The sequence below is a fragment of the Balaenoptera acutorostrata genome, chromosome 2 (genome assembly GCF_949987535.1).
Source record: "Balaenoptera acutorostrata chromosome 2, mBalAcu1.1, whole genome shotgun sequence".
Classification (NCBI taxonomy): domain Eukaryota; kingdom Metazoa; phylum Chordata; class Mammalia; order Artiodactyla; family Balaenopteridae; genus Balaenoptera; species Balaenoptera acutorostrata.
In genome coordinates this window covers 121,469,251-121,496,934 of record NC_080065.1, presented here as the reverse complement: position 1 = coordinate 121,496,934, position 27,684 = coordinate 121,469,251, and the positions used below count along the sequence as shown (strand labels likewise).

The 27,684-nt window shown below is 54.1% G+C and overlaps 1 protein-coding gene across 3 annotated transcripts in view; it reads right to left on the bottom strand.

The window, feature by feature from the left end:
- SLC25A48 (solute carrier family 25 member 48) overlaps positions 1–14,463 on the bottom strand; it is a 45,630-nt gene extending 31,167 nt beyond the window's left edge. Inside the window, exons 1-5 of one of the 3 annotated variants that reach the window (XM_007172180.3) lie at positions 14,281–14,463; positions 11,416–11,771; positions 6,928–6,971; positions 3,397–3,468; positions 1,149–1,407 (exon numbers count right to left, since the gene is read on the bottom strand). In XM_007172180.3, the coding sequence (XP_007172242.2) occupies positions 1,149–1,407; positions 3,397–3,468; positions 6,928–6,971; positions 11,416–11,509 (469 nt within the window). In that variant the 5' untranslated portion in view covers positions 11,510–11,771; positions 14,281–14,463. Of the gene's footprint in view, positions 1–1,148; positions 1,408–3,396; positions 3,469–6,927; positions 6,972–11,415; positions 11,795–14,280 lie in introns of those variants that run through there. The other 2 variants (XM_007172181.3, XM_057541666.1) reach the window with 2 other exon arrangements.
- Between the last annotated feature and the right edge of the window lie 13,221 nt (positions 14,464–27,684).

Here is a 27,684-nt window from a genome sequence, read left to right as displayed (position 1 = left end):
TGTGTGCAGACCTGCGCTAGACACCGCCCCGGCTGAGCAGGGAGTGCAGGCTGACTCGAGGAACCTGGGTTGCGGGCAGGAGAGGCACTGGCCTCGGACGCTCCTGAGTGAGCTTTTGGGGCTTCAGCCACGGGGCAGAGCCGACCCCCCGCCTCTGTGGGCAGAGGGTTCACACGGAGGCCATTCAGAAGGCTGCCAAGGAGAGGGGTCTTACCCACGAGATCTGTCAGGTATGTATCTGAGGTGACAGGAAGGACCTGGGATGCAATCCTTCCATTATACGGAAAAGGAGACTGAGGCCCAGGAAGGGATAGTATCTTCCCTGAGGAGACAGAGTAAAATGAGAGCCAAGGACCAAACCCCAAGGTATTGAAGTTTGTCTAAGACCCCCCAGTTCATCCTTCCTCTGGAGCTGGCACTTTCTACTCTGCACAGCAAGTGCCTTCCCATTCTTTCCATCCTCCTTTATCAAAACTGCTCCAGGAGAAGAGTCAGAAACCTCCTTCCCAGCAGGGAGATGACAGCTCCAGCTCGCGGTGCAGGAGTAGCTGTGTAGCACATAAGAAATGAAGCTCTAATGGGACATCAAGGGTGAGGGAGGGGCGGCCCGCTTCATGGCCCTGCAGCCAGTCCAGCTTGAGGCCTCCCTGGCTGCACTCCCTGGTGTGTGTGGGGCAGGTGTGGGTCTGAGACCTGGGCAGTCACACAGGGCCCCTCACTTGACAATGCTCTGCTGTTGCCCTTTTAAAATTCTTACTAATTTGTGATCAAGAGATCGCATTTTCATTTCACCCTGGGGGGCTGCAAATTATGTAGCTGGTCCTGACTGGCCAGTCATTAATTGTGTGTCCTTGAATAAGTATCTTAACCTCTGGGAACTTCAGTCTTCTTATCTGTAAAATGGAAAAAATCACAGCACCTGCCTCAGAGAATTGTGCTGAAGATGAATTAAGAGAACCCATGCGGGGCTCTTTGCAAGCGCCGGGCGTGTAGAAAATCCTTAACCAGTAAGAGTTACCACTATAGATAAAATGATTCAACCTAGATGCCCTGCTCCATAAAAAGATTATTAACCAAATCCCAGATCTGGGAAACCAGGAAAGGGTCACAGGTCCCCAGACATCAGGCCACCTCCCCTGGCCGCTTACCTTCCCGAAATGGCTGTGTTTGCATCTGCAGCCGGATCTTGATGAGGTCCACGGGCGCACCCAGCCCAACAGAGACCACGCCAGCTACCATGCTGGCCAGGAGCAGGTCGGACAGCACGCGGGGTGAGCCGGCCTCGGGCTCCTGGCACCGGTGGTGGCTGAGGAACCTCTGTGTGTTGCTGAAGACCCCAAACACCACTGAGTTGTAGACAGCGATGCTGGCGAGGGGGAAGGCCATGCCCTTGAAGAAGCCAAACACCTGTGGGGAGACCCAGGGGGAGGAGGTATGAGGGCCTATGCTGCCCTTGGCAGAGACCTTGCCCTCCTGGAGACTACGGGCTGGCGGGGGAGACACCATAGGAAAAGCAAACCAGTACGTTGGTGGAAAGAATAAAAGAGGATGCTGATGTGAGAGGAGAGACAGGGGAGGGCGAGAGCATCCTTAACCCGAGGAGGAATCGGCTTCTGCATGAAGCTTTGGTTCCTGAGCCGTGATGTGCTGGGCCTGGAACCTGCATTTGTCACTGGAGTGGCAGTGTTCTTGGGCTGTGGCCGAGGGCAGCCCATGGAGCCCCAGTGGGTAGTGGGCTTACCAAGCACCACACACTCTTCCCTCATGTGTCACTACAACAAAAGCATTCTCTGGGCATGTGCCAGGCCCTGGAGGACAAGAAAGACACACTCTCTTCCCTCACTGAGCTCACAGTCTGGGGGCAGGGGAGGGGGGACCCAGACAGACAAACTGACAGGCAATTAAAATATAATGCGCTAAGCCTGTAGTGAGGGGGTAAGAAGGGTCCCACAGCATCCCAGGGGCACCTGGGCCAGCATGTAGCTGGGTGCCCCGAGCATGGGAGTCTATTGGAAAAAAGCCAGAGGGGGTGTCCCCGGATGAACAGCACGAAGAGGCTTCTGTCCATACACACCACGTTCTCAGCAAACACCACAGATGCTCCACTGAAACTGGAAAATTCCACAGGCTCTTTGAGGAGTCAGTGCAGCACACATGGCACCAAAGATGAAAAAGCAGCGGGAAGCCATTGTAAAAACTCCAGGCTGTACTCAAACCCACTAATCCTGACCTGAATGCATGCCCCCTATTTGCAAGGGGCAGGACACCTCCTCACACAGGCGTCCACACACGCATGTGCACGCAAACACATATGCACGCACGCACCATGCTTCAGCCTCTTCCTCTACAACAAGGTCCCTCAGATGACTTGAGACATCACTTAGCTCTGAGCTGCTGTGTCTCAGAGGAACGCCCACAGTCCCCACAGAAACCCCAGAGTGGAGATGCTGGCTGGCAGACACTGCGGAGAACATGTGCCAAAAAGGAGGCTCAACAGCTGCCATTCAGGGGACGCAGGAATCGGACAACGTTACCCCGGAACAACGAGTGCTGGGTTTACAGCGCTCACCCTGATTTTAAAGCAGACGATCAAGAGAGTCAGAACAGCACCAGGACACAAGACATATTGTGTCTGAAGAGAAGAACCTCCAGGTGCAGGCAGGAGGCTCCCAAGCTCCAGGGCACTTTCTAGGACGGAGCCTGGGGGGGACAGCAGTCAATAACGGGGCCACATTTCCAGTGACTCAAGGAAAAGCCCAGGGCTGCCACAGGGCTTACACCTGACTATTTCTTTAAACCAACAGGTCATTTCATCCTAAATTTTAAAATTTATTTTAAATTCCCCAAGCAGGGGCCTTGGAAAGCCTTCCAAAAGCACATACTCATTCTCAAGAAGGTCACCTGATGTTTCTTCTACAAAATGTTATTCAGAATTTCCCCTTTGCAGAGAAAACCCCTGGGTCCCATGGTCTGGAGTGACCTGTGGTACAAGCCCGTTCCGGGTGTCTGGGATCAGAAGAGCCTGCCCCCCACACCCTCCGCCCCATGCTGGGAGAAAGGGAGCCTGCGAACACATGGTTTACCGCCACACATTTGGTTTTGAAAACCTGGCAGGTCATCCTGTTTTTGTAGGAATTTTCCACATTGTGGTTCTAAATGCCTCCGAATTTCTCCCGAGAGGTGACACAAAACCAGTTTTTTTCCTCAATAACATCCCACTTGGGGGCAGGGTTAAGTTTAGGTAACACATAATATTGGAGGAGTGGTGTGAGATGAAGAGAGAAAATTGAGCCGAAGGTGATGAACGGAATGAACAGGCCTCCTGCTGGGTGTGCCCCGCGTGTGAGGGCTGTGACCTCGGTCCCCAGGAGGAGACCCCACCCCGGGAGCACTTACACTCTCCCTCCTGTACACAGTGCGGATGCAGCTAAGCGTGCTCCCGTAGCCAGTGCCGGCCTGCAGGCGAGCCTGCGGAGAAAGACAAGGGCGTGAGGGCCAGCCGGAGACAGGTTACATCCCCACCTCCCTCACGGCTCTGGGCTCCCAGCACTGAAGCCCAGAGAAGGGAAGCCCCTGCCCCAGCGACCCCGTCAGGAAGGAGGCCTGGCCTTCAGTCCCGGCCTGGCTGGCCTTGCGTCCTCTACCTGCGCCGCCTCCCTGCAAGTCCCGTTCTCACCTTGCTAAATGCAGCAGGAGTCCCCTTGGTCTGAGGGAAGAACAAAGGCCAGTTTGTTGTGCAAAAGCAATGTTTGTGTGGGGACATATGATGCTGCTGCATCTTGAGTACAAAAAGCTAACCCGCGGCTCTGGCCCACCTGCTGTCCATCACTCTGCCCTCCTAAATACTCTCAGGAGCAACCTGCTCTTCTCATCTCCAGAACCCCTGCATCTCTCACCCTGATGATGGGCTGGGCTCCTCGCTGGCCTCCTGCTTCCCCCACCCCAACTCCTTTGCCTATGTCTACACAACAGTCAGACTAATCTTTTCCAAACAACGATGAATGTTTGTCACTGCTGTTTCAAGCTCTCCAGTGGCCTCCCACCAAACTCAGAATAAATTCCACCCTTACCCAGCACCCAGAAGCGTGGCTTTCACCACTCGCATGTCATTTCCTCCGCACCCGTTGTGCCTGCCACACGGCACATTCCTGGACCCTGGAGCATCAGTTTTTTCTCACTTCCAGAATGTTCCACCTGCGTTCCTCCCCTGGAAGGCTCTTTCTCCAGCTTCTGCTCATCTTTTGGGTCTGAGCTTAAATGCTGCAATGATGTGATCTGTTCGTCTGTTTACTTAGGGTTTATTTGGGTTCCCCCTCTGGGGCAGGGCCGTCTTGTATTCCCCTCTCGTCCCTGGAGCCGAGCGTGGCCGTGGCACTCGGCCCTTGGCACTGGCTAACCAAGGGGCCAGAGGGTGAAACTGTGGCATCCTCTAATGGAGGCTGGCTCTGGTGACTGGGGGCATCCGTAGACAGGCAGAGGGTCTGAGAAAAGCCACAGAAGAGCCCAGAGCACACTTCACTCTGGGTCTAGACCAGAGCAAAAGTCTGTCAACTCTTGAGGAAGCTGCCACCGAGGCCAGCAGCACAGCTCAAGCCTCTAAGGCCTCCAGTTGTAACAGGAGCTAGCATTTAGTATGCACCAACTGCATTCTTGGGAAAACACTGGAAATCTTATGGAACTTATCTCACAGAATCCCACAAATGCTCTGAGGCATGGATACTATCCCCACTTCACAGATGAAGAAAGCTGATTCCCTGTATATGTTTCCGATTGCTGCTGTAACAAATTATGATAAATTCAGTGGCTTTAAACAATGCAAATTTATTCTCTTACAGTGCTCTAGCTGGGCTATAGAGAGCTGAGCCCTGAGTAGAAAACCCTGGTCACATTGCATCAGACATAAACTTTAAATGCACCAGCTGTGCCAGGAGCCAGCAGTGAATCCTGACCCCAGCTCTACTGCCACCAAGTAGCCAGTGCTGGCTCTCCCACCTGTGGTGAGGCAGCTGCGGGCAGGGAATGAGTCTTTGACCCAGGTCAGCAGCCCAGATCCTTCTAGCTTGGCTCTCCCAGGGGCGAGTCTGGAAACCAGGAACAAGTCACTCATCTGCCTCCCCACACTCCAATGTGTGTATTCTTCAGGACAGGAGGGGATCGCTCACTGCTCTATCCTCACTGCCACTTGACAATCCTCATGACAGCCCCACCGGGGAGGTGCTCTTTGCCCATTTTACAGATGAGGAAACCGAGGCTTGGGGAGTTTAAGTGCTGTGCCCTAGGCACAGGAGAGTATGTGGGAGGCTGGAACTGGACTCCAGGTTATTCTGACTCTGAGGCTCTTGCCCAGACCTTTCTCAGTGAACAGGAACTCTAGAGAAAATGCCAGCCAGAATGAAGGGGGATGTTCTGGAGAGAAACAAGGGCCCCAGGCCACAGCCCTGGGCTGGACCCAGAGGCCAGCCATGTAAGCCAGCATCTTTAGGCTGGGACCCTCAGCAGAGAGGTTCTCAGGCTGAACAGAGACAAGATTTTATGTATCAGGAAAGGTTCCCTGCCGAGGCTCAGGGGGCAGAGTGGAGAAAACAAGGAGAGTCCTGGTCTTTACAGGTGACATGTGGCCAGGCAAAGAGTGGCCAGGCTTGCCTGTGCCAGGGGCAGGGGATGAGGATGGGGGTTCCAACAAGCTCTACCATCCCCTAACCAAGCTGCAGGTGAGGGAAGGATGCTCTACCAGGAAGAGACACTGGTTGCCCGGGTCAGAAATGTGGCTGTTAGGCCTGCCGGGGCAAGGACTGGACTTGCTTTGTCCACCACTGCTGCCCTGCCAGCCCCACAGTGCCTGCACAGAGAGCATCCAAGATGCATTTGATGTATGAGCAAAAGGCTGGGCTTGTGTGAGGGGTGTGAGAAGCCAGGAAATACCTTTAACTATTTAGACACATAGGCTGACCTCCCCATCAAGAAGAGAGCAGGCCTGGGCTCTGACTGAGGAGGGGCCCACGGTCACGCAGGGAGGAAGATGGGGAGAAAGGGGACCACAGTGGCCACTGGAGAAGGGCCTGGGAGGTCCTCTTTGTGCACGATCCCGGCAGAGCGTTAGATACAAATGTGGAAGTCAGGGTGAGGAGGCACTATTTGTGGCCACGTTCTCAGGGTACAGCTGTGAGTGCTGCTCGCCATGGGGACAGGTGGCAGGGGTGGGGGTGGACCCAAAGAATGTCCCTTTGTAACATCTCACTCCTCAAGCCTTTGATTTGTTGTGTGACCTGAGGTGACACCCTTCCCCTTTCTGGGGCAGTTTCCACATGTGTAGAACAAGAAGCGTGGATGATCCCAATGCCAGGTGGCTTTGCTGGCTCCGTCAAGTTATAACGGCTTCCCATTCCCAACCTAAGTCTAGAGTCCTAACCTGAAGTTCAAGGCCTCCAAGGATTGAGTGCCGACCTACCGGTCCTGGATTCTGATCCGTAGCTGCTTTCAGAAACCTGATGCATCAGCAGAAGTGGCCATGTTGGCCCTTCTGAAGCATGGCCCCCTGGAGGTGTCCCCACCTCACTGTCTTTGCCCATGCCGTTCTCTGTGCCTGGAGTATCTTTTCCAATGGCCCAACCTTAGATAATGGGCCCAGATTCTGGTTCCCTCGCTCAATAGAGGCTTGCAGGAGAGCACTCACAGTGCCCCACCCCTCCCCTGCAGCTCATGAGAGCCTGGAGGCAGAAATGGAGCTTCACAAAAACAAAATCACTGCCCAGCAAGGAGGGGGGAGCATTCCAACCGGGCCTCCTAGCGCTCCGCCCCTGTGGACTGGCACAGAGAGTCTGCCCTGCGCTGGTGGCCTTCTGGGGGTCAGAAACAGCAGGCACATTCCCGGAGTCAGACTCACTCCAGGCCCCTTTCCAAAAGGTAATGGCAACACGGCTACTGTACCTTGACTGTGTCCAGAGGGTGGCCGACAATGACGCTCGCTGCACCTGTGGATCAAAGAGGACTTCCTGGTCACTCAGTCCCTGGACTCCTCGCTTGCACTGGCTGGCTCTTAGGACGGAACAGAGGACTCAGACACTTACATTCACTTATTCAGTCAATGCCCAGTCACCAGAGGGGACCCCCCCACCCCCGCCGCCAGTGTGTTAGGCACAGGCTCACGCATGGAGGAAGGCAAAGAAAATGGAGTAAAACCTGGGCCCTGCCTCAAGAAACAAGTACCCTAAAAAAAGGGAGGTAAAGGTGCTGGGATAACTGGCTACCCACATGCAAAAGAATAAATAGACCTCTACCTCATACTATATACAAAAGTTAACTCAAAAGAAACTAAAGACCTAAATGGAAGCACTGCAACTATAGAAATCATATGCTAAAATATAGGGGGAAATCTCCACGAATGTAGATTTGCAACAGATTCTTATATATGACAACAAAAGTACAAGCAACAAAAGAAAAATTGGGTGTCAAAAAAATTAAAAACATTGGTGCATAAAAGAACACTCTCAAGAAAGTAAAGAAACCTACAGAAGGGGTGGGGGGGGGAATATTTGCAAATCGAATATTTGATAAGGGTCAAATATCCAGAATATGTAAAGAACTCTAACAACTAAAAAGAAAAAAAAATTTTTTAAGGGCAAAGGACTTGAATAGACATTTTTCCAAAGAAGATATACAAACGGCCAAGTACATGAAAAGATGCTCAACATCATTGGTCATTAGGGAAATGCAAGTCAAAAGCACGGTGAGATTCTTCTTCACACCCACTAGGATGGCTATAATAAAAAAAAAGAAAGAAAGAAAAGGAAAATAACAAGTATTCGTGATGATATAGAGAAATTGGAACTCGTATATATTGCTGGTGGAAATGTGAAATGGTGCAGCTGCCATAGAAAACAGTTTGGCTTATTACAAAGTTAAACATAGGATTACCCTATAACCCAGCGATTCCACTGTTAGAAATATACCTAAAAGAACTGCAAACAGGCACTCAAACAAGTACATATACACACATGTTTATAGCAGCACTATTCAAAAAAGCCAAAAGGTAAAAACAGCCCAATGTCCACTGCTGGATGAATGGCTAAATAAAATGTGGTATATCCATACAATGGAATATTACTAGACATAAATAGGAATGAAGTACTGATACATGCTGCAGTGTGGATGAATGTGGAAAACATTATGCAAAGTGAAAGAGGCCAGACAAAAAAGGTCACATATTGTATGATTCCATTTATATGAATTATCCAGAATAGGTAAATCCATAGTGACAGAAAGCAGATTAGTGACTGCCAGGGTTTGGAGGAGGGGAAATGGCAGTACCTGCTTAATAGGTCCAGAAACTTCTCTGGGCATGAGAAAAATGTTTTGGAACTAGATAGATGGTTGCGCAACACTGTGACTGTACTAAATGCCACTGAATTGTATACTTTCAAATGATTAATTTTATGTTATGTGAATTTCACCTCAAAAAAAGAGGGAGGGTATGAAGAGAAAACCCAGAAACTTTTCAGGTTCCTGCAGGTTATTTAGCTTTTCTACACCTCCCTTTTAGCATATGTAGTGGGAATAATATTAGCACCTACCTCACGGTTCCATTTTAAGAATGAAATGAAGTAAAAAATGTAAAGTACCAGCAGAGCTTGGCACTTACAGGATGCTCAAAAGGGGCTGCCATCCCTATTGATTTTTTTTTAAAGAAGGTCTCTTTGAAAAGGTGATGGATATTCTGGATCTTTTCAATGAAAAATGCCCATCCACACACACATTCAGAAGGCCAGAACGATTTTGGAGGCAAGCAAGACAGCCCTGAGGCCATGCCACAGAAGGCAGTGGTTGTGAGATTGAAACAGGAGCCATCCTTCTGAGACCAATTCCCCATCGCGCTGATGAGGAAGGAAGTGTCTCTGCTAGCAGGAGTGACTGCACCAGGTAGGGCAGATCAGGGGTCCTGGAATATTAGATATCTACAGAGCAGAGAAACCAGCTATTCCAGAACAAATGTTCCCTTGGTCTAGAACCTCTAGGCCCCTCTCAACCTCTCCTTCCCACAGAACGGGGCAGAGGCAGAAAGATGGTGGGCAGCGGAAAGCCGGGCCATTCACTCTACAGGAACTCCTCCCTTCAGGGGAAGGAAGGAGCTCTGGTCCTCAGGCTCTGGCTGCATCCCTCAGCCCAGGGCAGCAGCCCCAGACCCAGCCTTGGGCCATTATCTCCCTGCATACTCATTAGTCCACCCATCTGAAAGCAGGGATACAGATAAGAAACAGAATTATCAGGTCAGTGATTTCCAGACCTTGGGATATTACAGACCAGTAAAATTTCGAACAAAATGGGAAGGATGTAATGGTGAAAGTTTATCATGACAGGTCACTGAGAGAGAAAACAGCTATAGATGAGTACAGGGCTTAAAATGGCCCTAGTACCAGACTGTCTGGGTTGGAATCCTAGTGTTCATCCTAGATGTATGGTTTTGGGCAAGTCATTGAATTTCTCTGAGTATCCATTTCCTCATCTGTCAAATGGGGATGTAATGATAGTAGCTACCTCATAGAGCTATAAAGAAATATACATAGACACGAGACCACATATTGTATGATTCTGTTTACATAAAGTGTCCAGAAAACGCTAATTTTTAGAGCCTGAAAGTGGTTGCCCAGAGAGAGAGGGAGGGGATGGGGTTTAATTGTAAATGGGCATGAGGGATCTTACTGGGGGATGAAATGTTCTAAAACTAGTTTATGGTAATGGTTGCACCACTTGGTAAAATTACTAAAAATCACTAAATTGTACACTTGAAATGAGTGGATTTTATGATATGTAAAATAACCTCAATAAACTTGCTTTAAAAGTATCCATGTAGCATTTAAACAGCACCTGACACTTATGAAGTATTCACTGCTACTATATATTCATGTTCATTTCATGGAAGCAAAAACAAAAACAAACAAAATCATGTTGACATCAACAAAGTAAGGGCAATCGCAGAATAAAGGACAACCCACTACTTGCTGTGTGAGTTGGGGAGGGTCTCTGTGTCATCAGAGATTTTGAGCTACTCTGACAGTCTTACTCTCCAGGACATTTCTCAAACCAAGCCCCTGGCAGCCCTACTGAAGTTGGTCTGACTATTTAAAGGGCAGCCGAGGAAAGCCTCTCCCTCCGAATGGCTGAAAGGTCGTCCAAAGAGGGTCTGGATGTGCCTGGTAGATCCCTGGGCACAGCCCCCTGACTGGCCAAGTTAGGAGAGGCAGGTCTCAGCCTTACCCAAGGAAGCCTGTGCAAAAGAACTGCCCCCAGTGAGAGGAATCACCTTTGCTTGGGAGGGTGAGAAGCAGGGGCCCTGCAACCACCTGTCACCTGTGGGGGACAGACATGGACTCCTGCTAGGAGGTGGGAGGGTGCCACCAGAAGGGGAACCACCCGGGATCCTAGCTGGTTAGTTACTTTTTTTGTTTTTTTTCCTTTCCTACAAATCTCCTGGTCTCCATACCTACAACACTTGGTGGGGCACAAACACGCTAGCCATAGCCTCTACCTGAGTGTCTCAGGATTTTACATTGGGGAGAGGCTGCATTCGCCAACAGCTCTTTTCTGATGGTCCTCTTAGATGGAGCCAAAAGAAAGGCTATATCTGACAATAAGCAAAGTCCCTCAACCCCGTCCCCCCAAATAGCTGAGCAAAGAGGAGGGATAGACCTATTGGAAAGAGAAGAATGGAGAAGCAAGGCAATGGATGCGACTATCGCCCAAGCAAACACACCGCAGGCTCAGCAGAGAGCGGCTCCAAGAGTGGTAGGAAGGGACCGGCGGGCCCAACAGTGCCCGAGGAGAGGCGTGACAGTTGGCTGTGCTGAAAACGCGAAGGGTTCCTCCTATCTGGCAGCGGACACCTGCAGCCGGTGCTGGGCTCCCAGCTCTGCCCTCCGCTCCCCGCAGCCCGACGCCACAAGGGTCGGCCTGACCGCCAGGCCGGGCTCCGCATCCCGCGCGCGGGGGCGGGCGGTGGTCAAACGCCACCCTCACACACGAGTTCCTGTGAGCCCAGAGTCCCCAGACTCAGGTGCGCACCAGGGCGCCAAAGGGTGTGTACGCGCCAGGACGTTCCATTGGCTGTCCGCTTTGACCAGCGGTTTAATCATTACAGGATCAAGTCCCGCGGACCCAAACTTTGAGGCAAATCGCAGGCTCGGGATGAATCTCTCCCGGGGTCGCGGCAGCAGGCGAGGAGCGGCAAGACCAGCCGGGCGGCGGGCAGCGCGCACCTAGGGCGCGTGTGGGCAGCGCCCGGGCGCGGAGCTCCCTGACCCGGCACGGCGTATCAACTCCGCCTGCGCAACTCCCGGCTGGCTCGCTCTCTTCCTCTCGGGCCGGGCTGTCCCGTCAGCGCACTCACCTCTGGGGGTCCCTCCCATCCGGGGATGCGCTCACCTCCGATCCAGCCCGCCACAAAGTCTTCCGGCTGGAAGTTGCCCATGGCCGGGGCCGCGGAGCCTCGCGTTCCCGGAGCCGGGTCGGTGCCCATTCAGGGTCTGCTGGTCATGGCCCACGGGCGAGCGCACCGGTCGGGCCAAGTCAGGGACGCGGAGCTCCCGGCAGGTCCTCCTCCACGCCGGGTTCGGAATGGCTCGGAATCGCCAAAGCGCGCGGGCCGCCCGGGTCCCGCTCCAAGCGCCCGCGGGCAGCTGACATCACGCCCCCAGTAGACCTTAAAGGCGCAGCGCGCGGGCCGGGCGAGGGAGTGTCCACCGGTAGTTATGATAGTTCTTTACATCTCCTCCGAGACACTGGAAATGATTTCAGGGACATTTTTCAAAGTTCATGACAAGAGGTACAGAGGAAGGCTTTATCCGAGGTCCAGAAGTATTTAATTACAAACACCAAGGTCTCTCTGTGATAGGATTATTTAGCTGGGTGGACACATCCTCTTTCAAGCTAAAACAGAGCTGAAATAATTATAATTGAATGTCCAACTATCAACTAAACCAGAAGTTCTCAATTCTTTGAGCTGATTGAAAGCCATGGACAGTTTCGCTATAAAATACAAAGGACACACAATTTTCCATAACAACTTTAGTGGTCAGGGGCTCTTCTCCAGCCTGCACTCCACACCTTTCTCTAGCCCCCAGGTTTCAAAACCTTATTTATTCCTGAATTACTGAAATAATGTGTGGAAAGCACCTAGCCCAGGGGCAGGCTCCAAATCAGCGCTAAATAAGTACTCGCTCTTAATAACGTTCAACACTTCCTGGGCACTGAAATCGGGCCCCCTTCACTGTACCTGGGCTTACTCCTCACAGCAGCCCTGTGAGATGGGTGTTATTATTATCCCAATTCCTAGGGAAATGATTGTATGACACACAGATTTTAATCTTTTAGAAAACTGGTCCAGATTAGGAGATGAAAGTTGTCGCACCTGAGTTATAGGTTTAGCTGTGTGAGGACAGATTTGAGCTTATTCCCAGAAGACCTGGCTGCCACGGTGGAGAGCCCAGGGGAGACCCCACCCAGACTTGAAGGTCCTGCAGCACCCCCGGCTGAGGGCACACAGCCCCCTGCTGAGAGCACCCGGGCCAGGTGGGAATTTCCAGAGCCCTGAAAACTCTCAGCCTGCCCCTGGCCAGGCTTTCAGGAGGGATGAGGCTAGCCTGGAAATTTCCTCTGAGAGCTGCCTGGGCGTGAGGTCTGGGTGGCCAGGCAGCACACTGTGCCTCTGGAAGTGCCTGCCTCGAAGCTCCCCGAAGCCGCTTATGCCGCACCCACAAAGCCCCCAGGGCTCTCTGAGCCAGCCCCCACCCCCTGCAGACAAGCAGACCCAAACCCAGCTCAGCCTCCTTGGCTCAAACACTTCCGACCAGCCCGCAAACGCACTACCCACACGCTCCAGACAAGCCCACGGAGCCAGAGCTGCCTTGCCCTGAGGATGTTTTCAAGCCAGAGTCTGTGCACAGTCTTACTTCCTCACTCCCCCTCACAGTAGCTGTGAGCAGGCACCGGGGGTCATCCCGGCGATGGTCACTTTTATGTGTCAACTTGGCTGGGTGACGGTACCCAGTGATTTGATCAAACACTCATCCAGGTGTTGCCGGGAAGGGATTCTGTGGAGGTGACGACCAACTGATTTTAAGTCTGGGAGCTTATCCTTGATAATCTGGGTGAGCTTAGTCCGATCAGCTGAAAGCCTTTAGAGCAAAATGGAGGTTTCCCTGAGGAAGAAATGCCACCTGTGGAATGAGCATTTCCAGCCTGCCAGCCTGCCCTCCAGATTTCACACTTGCCCAGCCAGACCCTACAATTATGTAACATAGAATCTCCCTCTGGTTCTGTTTCTCTGGTAGAACCCTAACTGTGTACACCTGTAAAATAGAGATGAGGCGGCTCGTAGGAGACTCAGGGAGGTTTAATGAGACCCTAACCAGTCAGGAGGTCTCATGCCCCCCAGCTGTGAGCTGGTGGAGGAATTCTAGGGACAGCCTTGCTCTTGACCTCTCTCCACACACTTCTCACCCCGCCCTCCACTTTCCTATCCAGCCCCTTGTCCTGAAATGGTGCTTCATGGGGTGCTCATGTCTCCCTGAGCCTGTGCTGATCGCCATCAGCCATGGGCTCTCTCTTCCCTGTCCCACCCCCAGGCAGTGATGCTTATTGCCATTCCAGCCATGTCCCAGGCCCTGGCCCCAGAGCAAGCAAGACCTGGAGGGCCAGGGTCATGTCTGACTCTGCAGGGGCCCAGCTCCCTCCAGGCCCAGGCTCAGCCTGAGCCAGCCCGGAAAGCAGAGGGGTGGTCACCTCTCTCTCAGACCCCCTCTCTGTAGGCAGCCCTGCACCCAGCCAGGTCCCAGCTGGAGGTCCATGCTTACCGGGAAATGTGACCTGGCTACGTGGAGGTGCTTTTGGTCCAGTGAGAGCTCCCTGGCCTCCCTCCAAGAAGGAGGAGGACTGGTGTACCTCAGTGTCCTGCTAGTTTCCAGCAGGGACCCAGCCTTAGCACCTGGGATTGCAAAAAATGGTGAGGGGTAATGTGTGAAGGAAGGGGCCTCTGCTGGGCCTCTCCCACTGGCATATTTATGTCCCATCATCAAGACCATCATGGTGTGGCAGCTGCCCAGGGCTCCTTCTTCCAAAGCAAGACGAAGTTTGCCACTGAGGCTTGATCCGAAAAGGGCTGAGAGGAGTGGGGCTACCAGTAGCACCTCTCCCCCCTCACCATGCTGTGCCCTGCCATGCTTGGGACGCGTGCCAGGACAGTTATGAGAAATGAAAGGTCTCCAAAGAGTGGTCATTGTGTGAACTCACCTTGAAGCCGGTCCACAGGTGGAGAGCCTGACAGTTCACCAAGGCCTGCCTGCTCTTTTGGAGGACCACCCAGAGGGTGCCAGGCGGATTGTCGTTCCCTCAGTCCTGTGTTGGCACCAAGTAAGAAAGCCTTGAGTTGGCAGGCAGAGGCTCCGGAGCCCTGGGACAGCCTCCCGGGCCCAGAAAGCGGCTGCTTGAACTGCTAATGAGCTGCAGCAGAGCGGAGGGTGTGGGCTCCTTTCCAGAAGGAACCTCTGTGCTCCATTCCCAAATGTGGGCCACAGATCTGCCCAGCAGGCACACCAACGAGGGAGGTAGGGGGAGGCCCCAGGTCTCGTGGCAGCCAACGGCCTGGCCAGAGAACCCTAGACCCAGCAGAATGCTGACTCTGGGGAGGACTCTGAGCTGCTACTTGTTCCTGGCTTCCCTGCTTTGGAGCAGCATTTGTAGCGCTGCCGTGCACACTTGTATTCCACCCTTGGGAGAGAGCAGGTAAAGCAACTGAGGCACAGAGAGATCAACTCCCTGGGTTGCTAGGGTCAGAAAGAAGCCCAATTTCCTTTCTTCTTCAGCTCCTTCCCCAAAGGTAACCCCCAGAGCATCTTCCACTGCAGTGGGGATAAGCAGCTGGGCGATGCTGACAGTCTTTGATAATGAGTGGCCCGCTTCCCATTTCTCATTTGCCCTTTCAAGTAAACAGTTTCCCAAGCACCTAGTCTGTGTCAGTCTCTGCTCTTGGGAAGGTCTCTGGCAGAGAGGGGATCGTTTGCCTGAGACGCCACATGGGGGCGGCTGTGAGAGCACTGAGGGGAGTCAAGTGTCAGTCAGCAGTCAGGGAAGGCCCCCCACTCCCCCCGGGCCTGCAGCCCCCTGGCTGCACCCTGAGTCTCTCCAGCCGCATGGCTCCACCTCCTTGGCCAAGCCCAGGTCCCCCACCTGCTACACCTGGGCCAGCTGCTCCCACCTGACACCCCGTGGCAGAGACCCTGCCCTGCTCCTTGCTCTCCTCTGTCTTCTGGAAGCTTGCCCTCACCCGGTGGGGTGGCCTTTCTCCCTGACTACTGCGCTCTCTCTCCTTCTCTCTGTCTTCGGTACTCACTTCCTGCCCCTCGTTCCGTTTGGGGACTCTCAGGGCCCTCACCTGGACCCTCTCCCAGCCATACCTGTCACCTCTCAGATCACAGCCTCGACACCTCATCTCCTACCTGTCTCTCCTCTACTCAACTCCTCTACTTGGATGGCCCCATGTCATCTCTAACTCAGCACATCCTTTTATGGACTCTCTGTTTAACTAACTCTCTAACTATCCTTCCAGTGCCCCACCCAGCTGGCCACCCAAACCAGACACTGGGCATCACCCTCGATTCTGTTCTCTCCCCCAAGGCCTCATCCCATCAGCCGTGAAGTCCAGGGTCCATCTCCTCCCCGGCCCCGACATCCATCCCTCTCTGACGTCTCCCAATGTGGCTCAGCCCAGCCCTGTGCTTCTGCCTGCCTGGATCATGGCGGACAGAAGCCCCTGGGTCCCTCTGCCCCAATCCTCTGTCCCTCCAGCAGCTGCCACAGTGAGCTTCTGAGACCTTGAATCTGCTCCTGCTCCCCAGCTGACAGACCTCCAATGACTCCCCACGACCTTGAGTCTAATTCCACTTCCTTAGCTTGGCATGTGAGGGTCTGTGGGCCTGGGTTCAGCTGCCTTTCCACTTCTCACCTCCTACCACCCCAGCCCTCCCCTCAGGCCAAAGCCCCAGCTGAGTGGTATGTCCTCCACGCCCCACATGCTTTTCACATGTGTGCCCACCCACATGTTCCCTTGCTGGGAACCCCCTTTTCCCCACTTCTTCTCTAGCTAACCCTCACACCTTACTCCTTTGAAACTCAACTCAGAGGGCTTCTCCTGATAGGCCTTCCTTGAAGCACTCACGGCCCACTCCATGCTGGATCCACTATCTTTCAACTGTATTTCCAGAACATTCCAGGCATAGGCATAGCACTGCCATCACGCCCTATGGATTATAGTCTGTCTTCCCGTCAGGACTGTGGACACACTGAGAAGAGGGCACTGCCTTATTCTCCTCTGGACCTGCAGAGCCTAGCAGAGGCCTGGAGGACATCCCTGCTCAGCGGGCCTTAAAAAGGGAGGCCATGGAGACCGAGTCTGAAGGGCCTGCTGACTGCTGGCAGTCAGAGGGAGTCCAGATACAAGGCAGAGCAGAAGAGACCAGGGTCTTTCTTGGCGTGTCACAGAAGCCCGGCTCCTTGCAGGCCCTCAAAAGTTCCAGATGCTTTTCCAGCTCAGGGCCTTTGCACTAATCGCTCCCTCTGCTTGCAGCTCCCTCCTCTTGCCATCCTCAAGGCCAGCTCTACCTCCCTCAGGACTAAGCTGAAACATCCTCTGCAGAGAGGGCTCTCTCACTGCCCCTCTCGAGGCCCCCTGCTTCTCCTTCCAGCCCTCACCGTGTTGGTCAGTCTTTGTGCAATGCCTGGGAGGTCCAGGAGGGTAGGAGCTGTCCGCCTTGTCCACTGCCGCTGCATTCTAAGCCTCTGCTGCAGAGCAGATGAACGGCAGTGACTAATGATTGAGTGCAAATGAATAAATGAAGTGGGACACATGCATGTCTTGTCTTTCTTCTTTGGGTGTTTGTACCTGCTGCATCACTCCTGTGCCGGCCTCAGACAATGGGAGCTCTGGGGTCCCTTCCCTGACTCTGATGAGTGATTTTGAAGGTGCTACTGGAGTTTCTCATTTGGGGCAGGATTCCTTCTTTTACTGACAGTTGTTTGAGGGAGTCTGTTCAAAGCATGTTCTGACTGTATTTGGTCCAGTGCCCATTCAATTTGATGCTCCAAGTCAAGTAACAGAGGCGAGTGGCTGTGAAGTGAGGGGGCAAAGCAGCTGCTGGGAGGCTGGGATGCCTGGGCTCTGCTTCTGGTGCTGCTGCTCACTGGGCACCTTGGGCAAGTCCAGGGCTCAATTTCCTCTCTGCTTTTTGTAGAGTAGAGACGAGTCTCCTCAGTGTCCAGAGAAGTCTAAAATTCTGGGCCATGGAGATGCTGGCTGTGGGTGTCTTCTTAAGATATGTCAGCAGAGGGCGCTGCTGCACAGCACTTGGAACTCCCAGGAGGAAAGGACAGGCTTGGCTGCAGCAGGGGGAGAGGTTCCTGGCCCAGTTTCTCTGGCACTGGGCTGGCAGAGTCAGAACCAGTATACACTTGGGCAACGAAAGAGGTGCTGACACGGGAGGCTCAGGAGGAGTCTGAGGGTGCCAGAGCGGACCTCTGAGGGGCTTGATGAGGACCCATCTGAGGCTTCCTGGGAGCTGACTCTGTACTTGGAGGGAGAGCCCCCAGTAAGGAGAGGTGACACCTCCATCTCTTAACTTGCCTTGACTCATCCAGGCCTCAGATTTACCAGGTTCTTTTCCACCTCAGGGCTCCAAGCTGGGCCAGTGCTATATGTTCTTCCTACACTAGCTCATCGAATTCTGTGAGGCAATTCCCCACTTTTCAGGTGAGAAGAATGAAGCTCAGGTTGGTTAAGCAATTTCTCCAAAACCACACAAAACCTCCGTGAGTGGAGGATTAAGGATTCACACCTTTAGTTTGACTCCAGGACCCAGCTCATAACCAAGGTGCTGCCTCCTGGCCAAGCCTCAGAAAGTGGAGGTGACTTTCCCCAAAGCCCTGCCCCCTCCCTGCCCTGGCCCCTGTGCATAAATGTCCTAACTTCTCTGACTCAGCTTCTCCACCATCGGGGAGACGGTATTAACCTTTGCCAACTACGCTCACATTCTTAGGGCTGCTGGAGCAGATGTCTCAGGAATCAAGGGGAGCGCCCTGGGCTGCCCTCAGTCCTTGCCTCCCTGCCAGGGTCCTGTGGGCTGAGATGGCTCTGTGCACATCTGAGAACAAGGCAAGCCTGCCCTTTTCTTCTCAGCTGATGGGCATAAGCGGGCTTGTGCTGAGGACAAGTGGAGGCCGGGCAAGTCAGGGACCAGGAAACCTGGGATTGAGGGATTTCCGCAGGAGGAGAGGGGCGTGGGGTGGGTGATGGCGGGGGGACTCCACCGCAGCTGTTGAGGTCACGTCCAGCGGCCCCTGCTGAGCACTGCTGTGTGCTGAACTGCCTGGGGTGCAGAGAGCTGGTGACTAGGATGGTGAGAGCGGAGTCTGTGTCGGGAATGGCGGCCCCATCTCTGCCGCCGTGTGGCGAGTCTCCTCCACCGGCGGCTCAAACTCCAGCTGTGGGACTCCGAGGGAGACCAGGAAACCTCATCTCAGGCCTGAGCTGAAAAGAAGAGGAGCCAGACTCCGCAGTCTCAGGAAGGAGCTGGTCCTAAAAAGACGATCTGGATTTTGGCCTGCGGAGGCAGGAGAGAGGGCATCCATCACATCACAGGCAGAGGGCAGAGCTGAGTGACCCCAGGCAGGAGAGAGCACGGGAGCCAAAAGAGCTCACCTGCTGTGGCAGAGGAGGCCGAAGGCTTGGAGTCTGAGCTCCAGGACCCTGGCTGGCCAGGTGACTCTGTGGGCGGTGGCATCTGCTGTCTATCGGCGGTCCCCAGTCCTCCTGCTGCCCCTGTGAGTGGACCGAGGACCCATCTGGGGGCTAGCTGCATCTCACCTGGACAGACCTCCCTGGCCCACCCTGAGGCGGGCCTGGGCTCCTTGCACACCAGCCTTGCTCTCTGTGGGAACCTGGCGGGCTTGCCTGGGGAGGCTGAGGCCTGTGCTGGTTCAGCCTCTCAGAAGGGCTGTGGTGTCCCTTCGCTCCCCTCACCCCAGCACATGCACAGCACACTCACCAGCCTCTGGGTGAGGGTGGAGTGTGGGCACGAGAACCAGCAACATGTTCCGTCTGCAGAGATAGCACAGGTCTTCCCACTTGCCGTGCGTCTCTGGATGCATTCTTCCTTCCGGACCTCAGTTTCTCCATCTATTAAAAGAAAGGCCAGACTTAAGACCCCACGCCTCGAAGAAAGAGACAGGGTGACAGAACTCTCAGCTTGGAACCCACCCAAACCCACTGCTGTCTGCTCCAGGGTCAGTGTGAACATGGCAAAGAGCAACTTCCTGTTTTTAAGAGAGGGGAGATTTAAAGGACTCCAAGGACATCTCATTTTTGATGCAAGTACAAAGAAAAAACTTAAAAGAACAAAATCTCAAAACCATGTGGATTCAATTTTCTCCAAAATAGAGATTTCCTAAGTGACAAATCTGTAGCCAGGGAGAAGGCTGAGGAGAACCAGCCTTAAATGAGGTACAAGTCCACTTGGGGAGGGCGGTGCAGAAGGGAAATTGCCCACTGCCCCATGCCTTACATGGCTCTGCTGCAGCCGGGTCTCCCAGCAAAGAAGCCGAGCTCCGGATCTGCCCCTTCCTGTCACTTCTTCCAGCCCCAATGCTTCTCACCATTCATGCCCTTGTGAGGTCTTTCTATACTGAATTAGAGCTCACCTGTGTGGCCAACAGAATATGGCAGAGGTAAAAATATGTGACTTCTGAGGCTCAGTTGTTAATAGGCATTACAGCTTCTGTCTTGGTCTCTGGGATCACTTGCTCTGGGGAAGCCAGTTACCATGTTGTGAGGCTGCTCAAGCAGTCTTGTGGAGAGGCCCACGAGGTGAAGAGCTGAGGCCTCCTGCCAGAAGCCGGCACCAATTTGCCAGCCGTGTGGGGGAGAAAGCAGATCCTCCAGGCCCAGTCAAGCCTTCAGATGACTGCAGCCCTGGCCAACACCTTAACTGCAGCTTCACGAGAGATCTCAAGCCACAATCACCCAGCCAAAATGCTCCCAGATTCCTGAACCTTAATGCTGTGAGAAGTTGTGTTTATTGTTATGTTAAGCCCCCAAGTTTTGAGATAATTTATTACATGGAAATAGACGTCTAATACAAGCATAATAGTTAAGAGCATGGACTCCAGAGCTAGATAGTGTTTAGATCCTAGCTCTAAAGCTTTCCAGCTCTGTATCCTTTGGTTGGCCATTTAATCTCCCTGTGCCTGGACATCCTCCTCTGTAAAATGGGGCTGCTACCTGTACCTAACCAAAGTCAGAATCAATGTGTTAAGTCATGTACAGTGCTCAGCCCTGTGGTTGGTGCACAGTAAACACTCAACAAAAGTTAACTCTCACCATTGTTCCGGCCTCTGCGTCCTCACATGTGCTCATGTCTGTGTCGGCACAGAGCAGCTCCCGGCCAGTGCCAGCTGGATGGATGAGAAGCAAACTGCTCTTGCAGATAAGCCCATCCCCTTACCCAGGATCTCTCTGCCCCAGACCCTTCCTGCAAACCACTCCCTCAAGAGAGCTCTCAGTCTTGAAAAGCTCCAGGGTCTCTTCAGCCCTGGCACTTGGCTGCAGGGCTCCCAGCCCTTCCTGTGCTCTACAAGCCCCACACATGGAATGAGGGAGCCGTACCTGGGACCCAGCTCGGAGAGCACAAAGGAAGAGTGGCCCCCCTGGTTTCTAACTCACACCCAGACACCTCCCAACTGTTTGAGGGCAGTGAGGGCTCAAGGATGGCAGCCAGCACAGACCCAGCACAGACTCGGCCCTGAGGAACACACAAGGGACCAGGCCAATTCCCCCACTCCAAGAGCAAAGCCAAGGAGCCTTCCAGCAAGGGCACCTAGATTTCATCCATCACACTCCCAACCCCAAGTCCCCCAGCCCAAAGGGAAGTCGCAGGAAATATCAAAAAGTGGATTTTTTTAGAAGAAGTTCTTCCATGTACCTGAAGTGTGACCGACTGATTTCTTTCCCCTCCTCCTCAACTTTCTCATCCTCAGGAAGAGTGGGGAGGAGGTGCAGGCATTCCCCTGGTGCAGGAACAGGAATCAGCCATCAGGGGCGTGTGGGTCATGGCATCAGCACCGCGGGACAGACTGGCTGTGAACGTGGGACATGACGTGTATGACTGGGCACTCAAGGACAGTTTCAAACAGAAGCTGACGTCCGTGTGCTCGGTCCCAGGAGTGGGTGGGGTGGGCGGACACACCCATGTGTCCTCATCCCACGTGCTTCAGCCTCAGGGCCCTCTGCTGTGGTGCGTGGGGGGAACCTGGAGTTGGGGCACCAGACAGCACGTCCACGGACTCCAAGAAGGCAGGGCCTCGGCAGATGTGCGCTGTGTCGCTGTGTCCTGCCTGCTGCTCCGAAGAGCAGGAAGCTCGGGAAGGAAAGGCAGAGGGGCAGTGAGGAAAGGAGAGCTGGGGGTGGGTCCAAGGGAGCCTGGCAGGCAGCAGCTGGCTCTCTCCTTGCCGTGTGAAGACTCACTGAGGAGGGGCATGTGGGGAAGTGCTCAAGCACTCAGGCCCCCGCGGTCAGACAGACCTGGGTGTGAATCCCAGCTCCTCTGTTGGTGAGCTGTGTGAGCTCGGGCATGTTACTTAACCTCTCTGAGCCTGTTTTTTCAACTGTAGAATGGCGATGACACAAGTGTATGCCTCTAAGGCTTATGGAGATGGTCTCTGTGAGGTGCCTAGTACATAGGAAATGCTCAATAAACGGAAGCCACAGATATTACTTCAAAGCATCAAATTAGTGCACCAACGCCAACCCTTGTAGTGGAATGATTTATTTACAAACTCGTCTCTGGTCTCTGCGCCTCTCAGGTGTCCAGCCAGCCCTGCTCCCTCTGCTTTGTGGAGGCACTTTTGGGGTAGCTGCTCTCCACTGGGCAGGTTTCCCAGCTAGGAGAGATGGGTGGGAGCAGCCGGGGTGGTAGGGTCACTTCCTGGGGGTGGGGCTGAACGTAGGGTGCAGGCTGAGCTCTCCCCTCTGCTGAGTCAGACCCCGGGGTAGAGCCACTGGCTAGCAGGGTGCAGGGTCTTCTTTCCAGCCCAACAGGGGACCCTGCCGGGGCTTGGGGTCCTCCCGCCGGGAGGGAACATGAAGGCCTGAAGGCTGCAGTCCCAGGCCAGCTCCAGTTCCAGGGCAAACTGAGCTCTGGGAACCTCACCCCCAGCCACTTCACCGCCTGTGTGCTGATCATCAGGCGCTGGGGGCTGTTCTCCGGTGGTTCCTGCCGCCCCCATCTCCTGCTCCCGCACAGGGAGGCTGCACCCGGCGTGGGCAGCTTCCCTGTGGGCTCCTGGCCCCGAAGTGGACAGGCGGGAGGCCCAGGGCTCGTGCGCAGCCACTCCTCAGGGGTTCTGTGGTAAGGCACGAATCCTGAAGCACAAAGGGCCTGGCCCCCGAAGGCAACGTCGCTGGAGACAGGTGCATCCAGGCCGCTGTCACGGGAGTGCCCTGCTGAGACCAGCAGGATGCGGCAGCGAGTCGGTGAGTGAGAGCGCCCAGAGATGAGGTCTGGGCCCGCCGGGCCAGCCTGGGTCAGCAGGAGACAAGATGGTCAGCCAGGCTCCCAGGACTGGCCTGTGCCTCCACTCCACAGCAGCGTAGGGGAAGAAGGCAGGGCCGTACCTCCTACAGAAGGGAAGCACTGGGTGATGTGATGTCACTCGCCCCTCCCAGGGCTCCCAGCTGGGATTAGAGACCACTCATCCCACCTCCTCCATCCTGCAGTCACAGGGCAAGTTGCCAGCTTTGTGGGGCTGGAGTGGCTTTAGTAACTCTGGAGGGCACAGGCTTTGGGTCAAATCCCAGGATTGCTCTTGCTAGCAGTGTCTTTGGCCAAGTCGCCTAACTTCTCCAAGGCTCATTCCATAAAATGGGAATAATAACAAGACCTACCTCATAGGACTATTACTAGGAAAAAGGAAACGACACACACGAATCATTTGTCTGGGAGCCTAAGGACTAAACAAATAGCAGCTACTACTACTTTGTGTCTTTTATAAGGAAACTGAGGGTCATGAGGCTTAAAACACATTCACCAGGCCGCTCTCCAAGCAAGTGGCTGAGCTGGGATTGAGGCGGCCTGCCTCCAGGCTCTGTGCCCTTATCTAACGACACGCTGCTCCAGGAGCCCCAAGCGACCTTGGGGGCCTGGTCAAGACTCCTGGGGTGCGGGGCCCCGGGACAGAGGTCTGCCAGGGCTCCCAGTGCTGCCCCCTGCACCCTCTGTGGCCTCCCCAACTCACAGAACACCTGCCGCTGACTGTCACCCTGCAGCAGCAGCCAGCCTGCAGCGCCCTCCTGGTGGGTGGGTCACGGGAGCCTGCACACCACCTGCCAGGAAAGGCCAGGCTGGGAAAACTCTCCTCCTTGGAGCGGTAATGAGGGAAGAAGCCACTGGGCGGTTCTGGGAACTCCTCTCTGATACTCTGGTCTCCTCCTCGGTCCCTGCAAACCTCGGGCCGCGGGGCCAACTCCTCCTCAGCCAGGAGCTGCCCGTAGGTGCGGAAGAAGGGCAGGTACTCCAAGGCCACCAGGGGCCCATGGGAGAGGTCAAGGTTGCTGCGGGGCTCACTGTCCCTTGAACCGGTGGCCTGCAGTTGCCGGGACGGGGGCTCTGGGTCGTCCTCCTGCAGGAGGCTCTCAGAGGGCAAGACTCTGGGCTCAGCCTCGCAGCTCTTCTGGGACGTCTGGGAAGAGAAGGGAGTTCCATCTGTCACTGCACCCAACTCCCCCAGCCCCTTCAGCTCCCGCCCCAGCTCCTGCCTACACTGGAGGCCAGAGGGGTTTTCCAAATGTGGCTGTCCTCGTTACAACCCAGGGTGGCTCCCATCCAGGGTCGGCTTACCCACACGCCTCACCTGCAAGCTCCCTGCGGGACACACCGGCCTTCTTGCCCTTCCTCAGTCACACCAAGCAGGTCCCACTTTAGAGCCTGTGCTCTAAAGACTCTCTTAGACTCTCAGCTCAGAGGAGCCTTTCCAGCCCCCGCCTCCCCCGTGTGACTCCAGGTCACTTCACCCTTCACTTCTGCACTGAAGCATTTTTCTTAGTCAGTGGTCTGCCTGCTGCGTGTGTGCGGTGGTCTTTGTCTGGTGTTCCTGACTCATTGTAAGGCACTCAGCCTATACTTTTCCAACAAATGATCAGTCTAGTCGGCTGACTCTCAGTGCATCTCATATGCCCTTCACTCTGTCCAGTCCAGCCACATAGACCTTCTCTAGGTGATTCTTACTTGCCAAGCATCCTCTTTCCACAGGGCCTTTGCACTTGCTAATGCTCCTGCTTGGAATCTCTCCCCTCTCCTTCTTCCTAGCTGACTTCTCCTCCAGCTCTTGGCTTAAGGTCTCTTCCTGTACTCCCCTGGTCTGGTTGCATCACTCTACCATTGACTCCCACCATCCTGATTCCTCTCATTCAAGGCACCCATTCCTCTGCTGTGAAACATTCGTCTGCATGATTACTTGATTAATGCCTTTCATCCTACAATTTATGAAGTCCACCAAGGCAAGGCCCATCTGTCTTCCGTATCCCTGGAGCCTAGAAGAGCCCTGGCATACAGTAGATACCAAATATTGGAAGAAATGAAAGGAAGGTTGGAGGGAAGGAAAGAGGAAGAAAGAAAGAGTACTGAACTGGGCTTGGCCAGGAACAAAGTCTTTGCCAGACTCAATGTCAACAGGAGGGAGAAGCCATTTCTTGGGGGGGAGGGTGGGGTGGAGAATGAGGAATTACTTCCCAGGCCCTGAGGGAACATAGGGACCCAGAGCACCTGTCAGTGAAAAGCCAGCCCATGCTCCACCTTTGCCTATCAGGGCCATGGGTACGTGGTGGGGTCCATGGGGTACATGTGTGGCCTCTGGGCCCCTATTGGAGGACCCTCCCAATAGGAGGGACCTATTGTGGTCTGGCCGTGGCCTTCTTGATCCTTGATGGGGACTCTGGGCCTTGAGCGCCCCTCCTTCACCAAAGGCCATGTGGTCCATGCTCACCCCAACTCCTGTGTGCAGCTTGAGCACACGGTCCCCATCGTAAGTCTTAACCCTTGCTAAATGCCTGCTGTCCTACTGACTGCAACTTCCTGGAGAGTGGGTACCAGGCTCTCTTCTGAGTTCCACGTGTCTCGCTCAAGCCACCTTTGCTGAGTTTCTGCCACTCCCCAGACACCCCATGGGCACTGTGCTGTGCAGTCCTCTCTCTCCAGGAATCCTAAAGAGGCCTGTGAGGAGAGACTTGCCTTTCCAGCTTTGTTGTGCCAAAGAGACAGGACAGACTAGTAGCAGTGCCGGGGTTTGAGCCCGAGTCTGCCCTGCTCTGAAGCCTGTGGTCTTCTCACTGTGACTTACATGGTATCGTGGGTTGAACTGTGTCCCCCACAAGAAATGAGGTCCTAACCCCTGGTACCTGTGAATGAGACCTTATTTGGAAATAGGCTCTTTGCAGATGGAACCCAGTTAAGATGAGGTCATCCTGGATTAGAGTGGACCCTAAATCCAATGACTGGTGTCCTTATAAGATGAGGGAAATTCGGACACAGACACAGGGAGAATGTCACATGACAATGGAGGCAGAGACTGAAGCGACGCTGCCACAAGCCAAGAAATGCCAAGGATTGCCAGCAACCATCAGAAGCCAGGAGAGAGGCAAGAAGCAGATTCTCCCTCTGAGCCCCGAAGAAGGAACCCTGCCCACACCTTGATTTTGGCTCCTGGACTTCAGAACTGTGAGAGAATAAATTTGCGTTGTGTGAAGCCACCCAGTTTGTGGTGACTTTGTTTCGGCAGCCCTAGGACACTAGTTCACGCAGGTTGGCTGGACGGCTGGTTGTGTGGATGAAGGGATCTGGCATAAGGATGAAGACTGGCAGCACTTTCCCAGCCCCACCTGGTGAGCAGCTTGTGGGGAGAGGCCCATCGCCATGATGGCAGCCCCCTCTGTGGGCTGGGCTCACCTAGGCCTTACCCTTCCTGCCATGTGGTAGTGCTGGCCCAGCGTGGACCTCCCTGCAGTGGGCCAGCAGCTCTCCTGAACCGCAGCCTTTCCCGCCTGGGTCTTGGCTCCACTTCACCAGCCAGGCCTGGATTGAAGGAGGCCAGGTGTGCCTCCAACTCCCCAGAGGGGCTCAGCAAAATGGCACGTGCACAATGCTGTTTGTGCTGTCCCTGGGACACTGCCTCCAGAGGCCGTTCCAGAGTCAGCAGTAGCCCCGAGTCATGACAAGATCAAGTCTCATCTTCAGAGTCGGGCTGAAAAGACAGAGCCTCCTCAGCAGGTGCCTTCCTCCTGACCTCCTCTTCCCCCTAGCAAATCCCCCTCTGCCTGTCAGAGAAGATTCCATCGTGAAGTCACAAGGCCTAGTGCCAGGCAAGAAAGCCAGATGGCTCTGTTACCATGGAGACTCCTGCCCAAGCGCCCAACACCTGGGATCATCACCTGCCTCTTAATTCAGTTTAATCCAGCTCTCCCCCAGAGACTCAGGGGGACAAAGGGAAGGCGGACATTTCTGGAACCAGATCAGTTCTCCACGATGGGGCCAGTGAGCTTGCTCAGGGACTTGTGCCCCGAGACTCGTGGAGTCCCCCAGGGCCTCTGGCAGGAGGTGAGGAGGAGTCCCAAGGACCTGTTCTGCCGCCCAGGGCGTCTGGACGTCTCTTTACGTGGGGGCCTCAGTCCCCTCGGGGATACAGCCGAGACCCGGGTCTCTGCTCTCCCTCTCAGCAGCCCCTCCTGTGTTGTTCTTCCCTGGTCACTAGTGAGCACGAAGTGAGACGGCCGTGGAAGGACTGATTATGCCGAATGCCTGCTTTCTCCCATGGAGCCAGCAGCCCTGGCTTCTCTCCCAGGTCTGGTACTCCTGCTTAGAGGGAAGAGACTGGCATTTGTCGTCACCTCCCAAGTGTCCTACCCACTGGGTGATTCCCACATGCAGTCCTACAGACTTTCAAGTCAGAAAGTGCATCACTGTTAGGCCATTTTACAGATTGGAGAGTTGAGCCTCAGCACTAAGACAGCCTGGAGAAGAGGACTTCAGAGTTCGTCTTTAGCCTGAGGGCTCAAGACAGGAGAGCCCCAGCCCACCACGGGGGAGCCACAAGGCCTGGGCGTCTCCAGGACCTCAGGCTTCCGCAGTGCAGGATTCCAGGCAAAGCGTGACCCAGCGGACCCCCCGGGGCCCAGGCAGGGCTCCCCCATCTCTCTGCCCTGGGACCCATGGACTGCTGGGCCATTTAAGCCCGCTTTTCTCTTTTAATAGACTTAACTCTTGAATCCATGAGGAAGTTATTTTTTGTAAGTGGTAATAGATAAGGCTCTAATTTTATTTTATATTTTGAATGGTTAGTCAGTTGACTCAACATCATTTATGAATAATTTATTTCTCCCCAACCTGATTTGAAATACCAAAGTAAACCCACATTCTAAGTTCTTAACTATTTCAAACACAAGTCAGTTTCTCGAATTTATTCTGTCCCTCTCTTTGTCTCTCTTTGTACCAATACCATATTGTTTTGATCTCTTTAGTTTTATCATAATTTCAATTCATGTTATACAGTCATCTTTTAAACCATCAACTTTATCGAGGTCTACTTTACATACACTAAAAA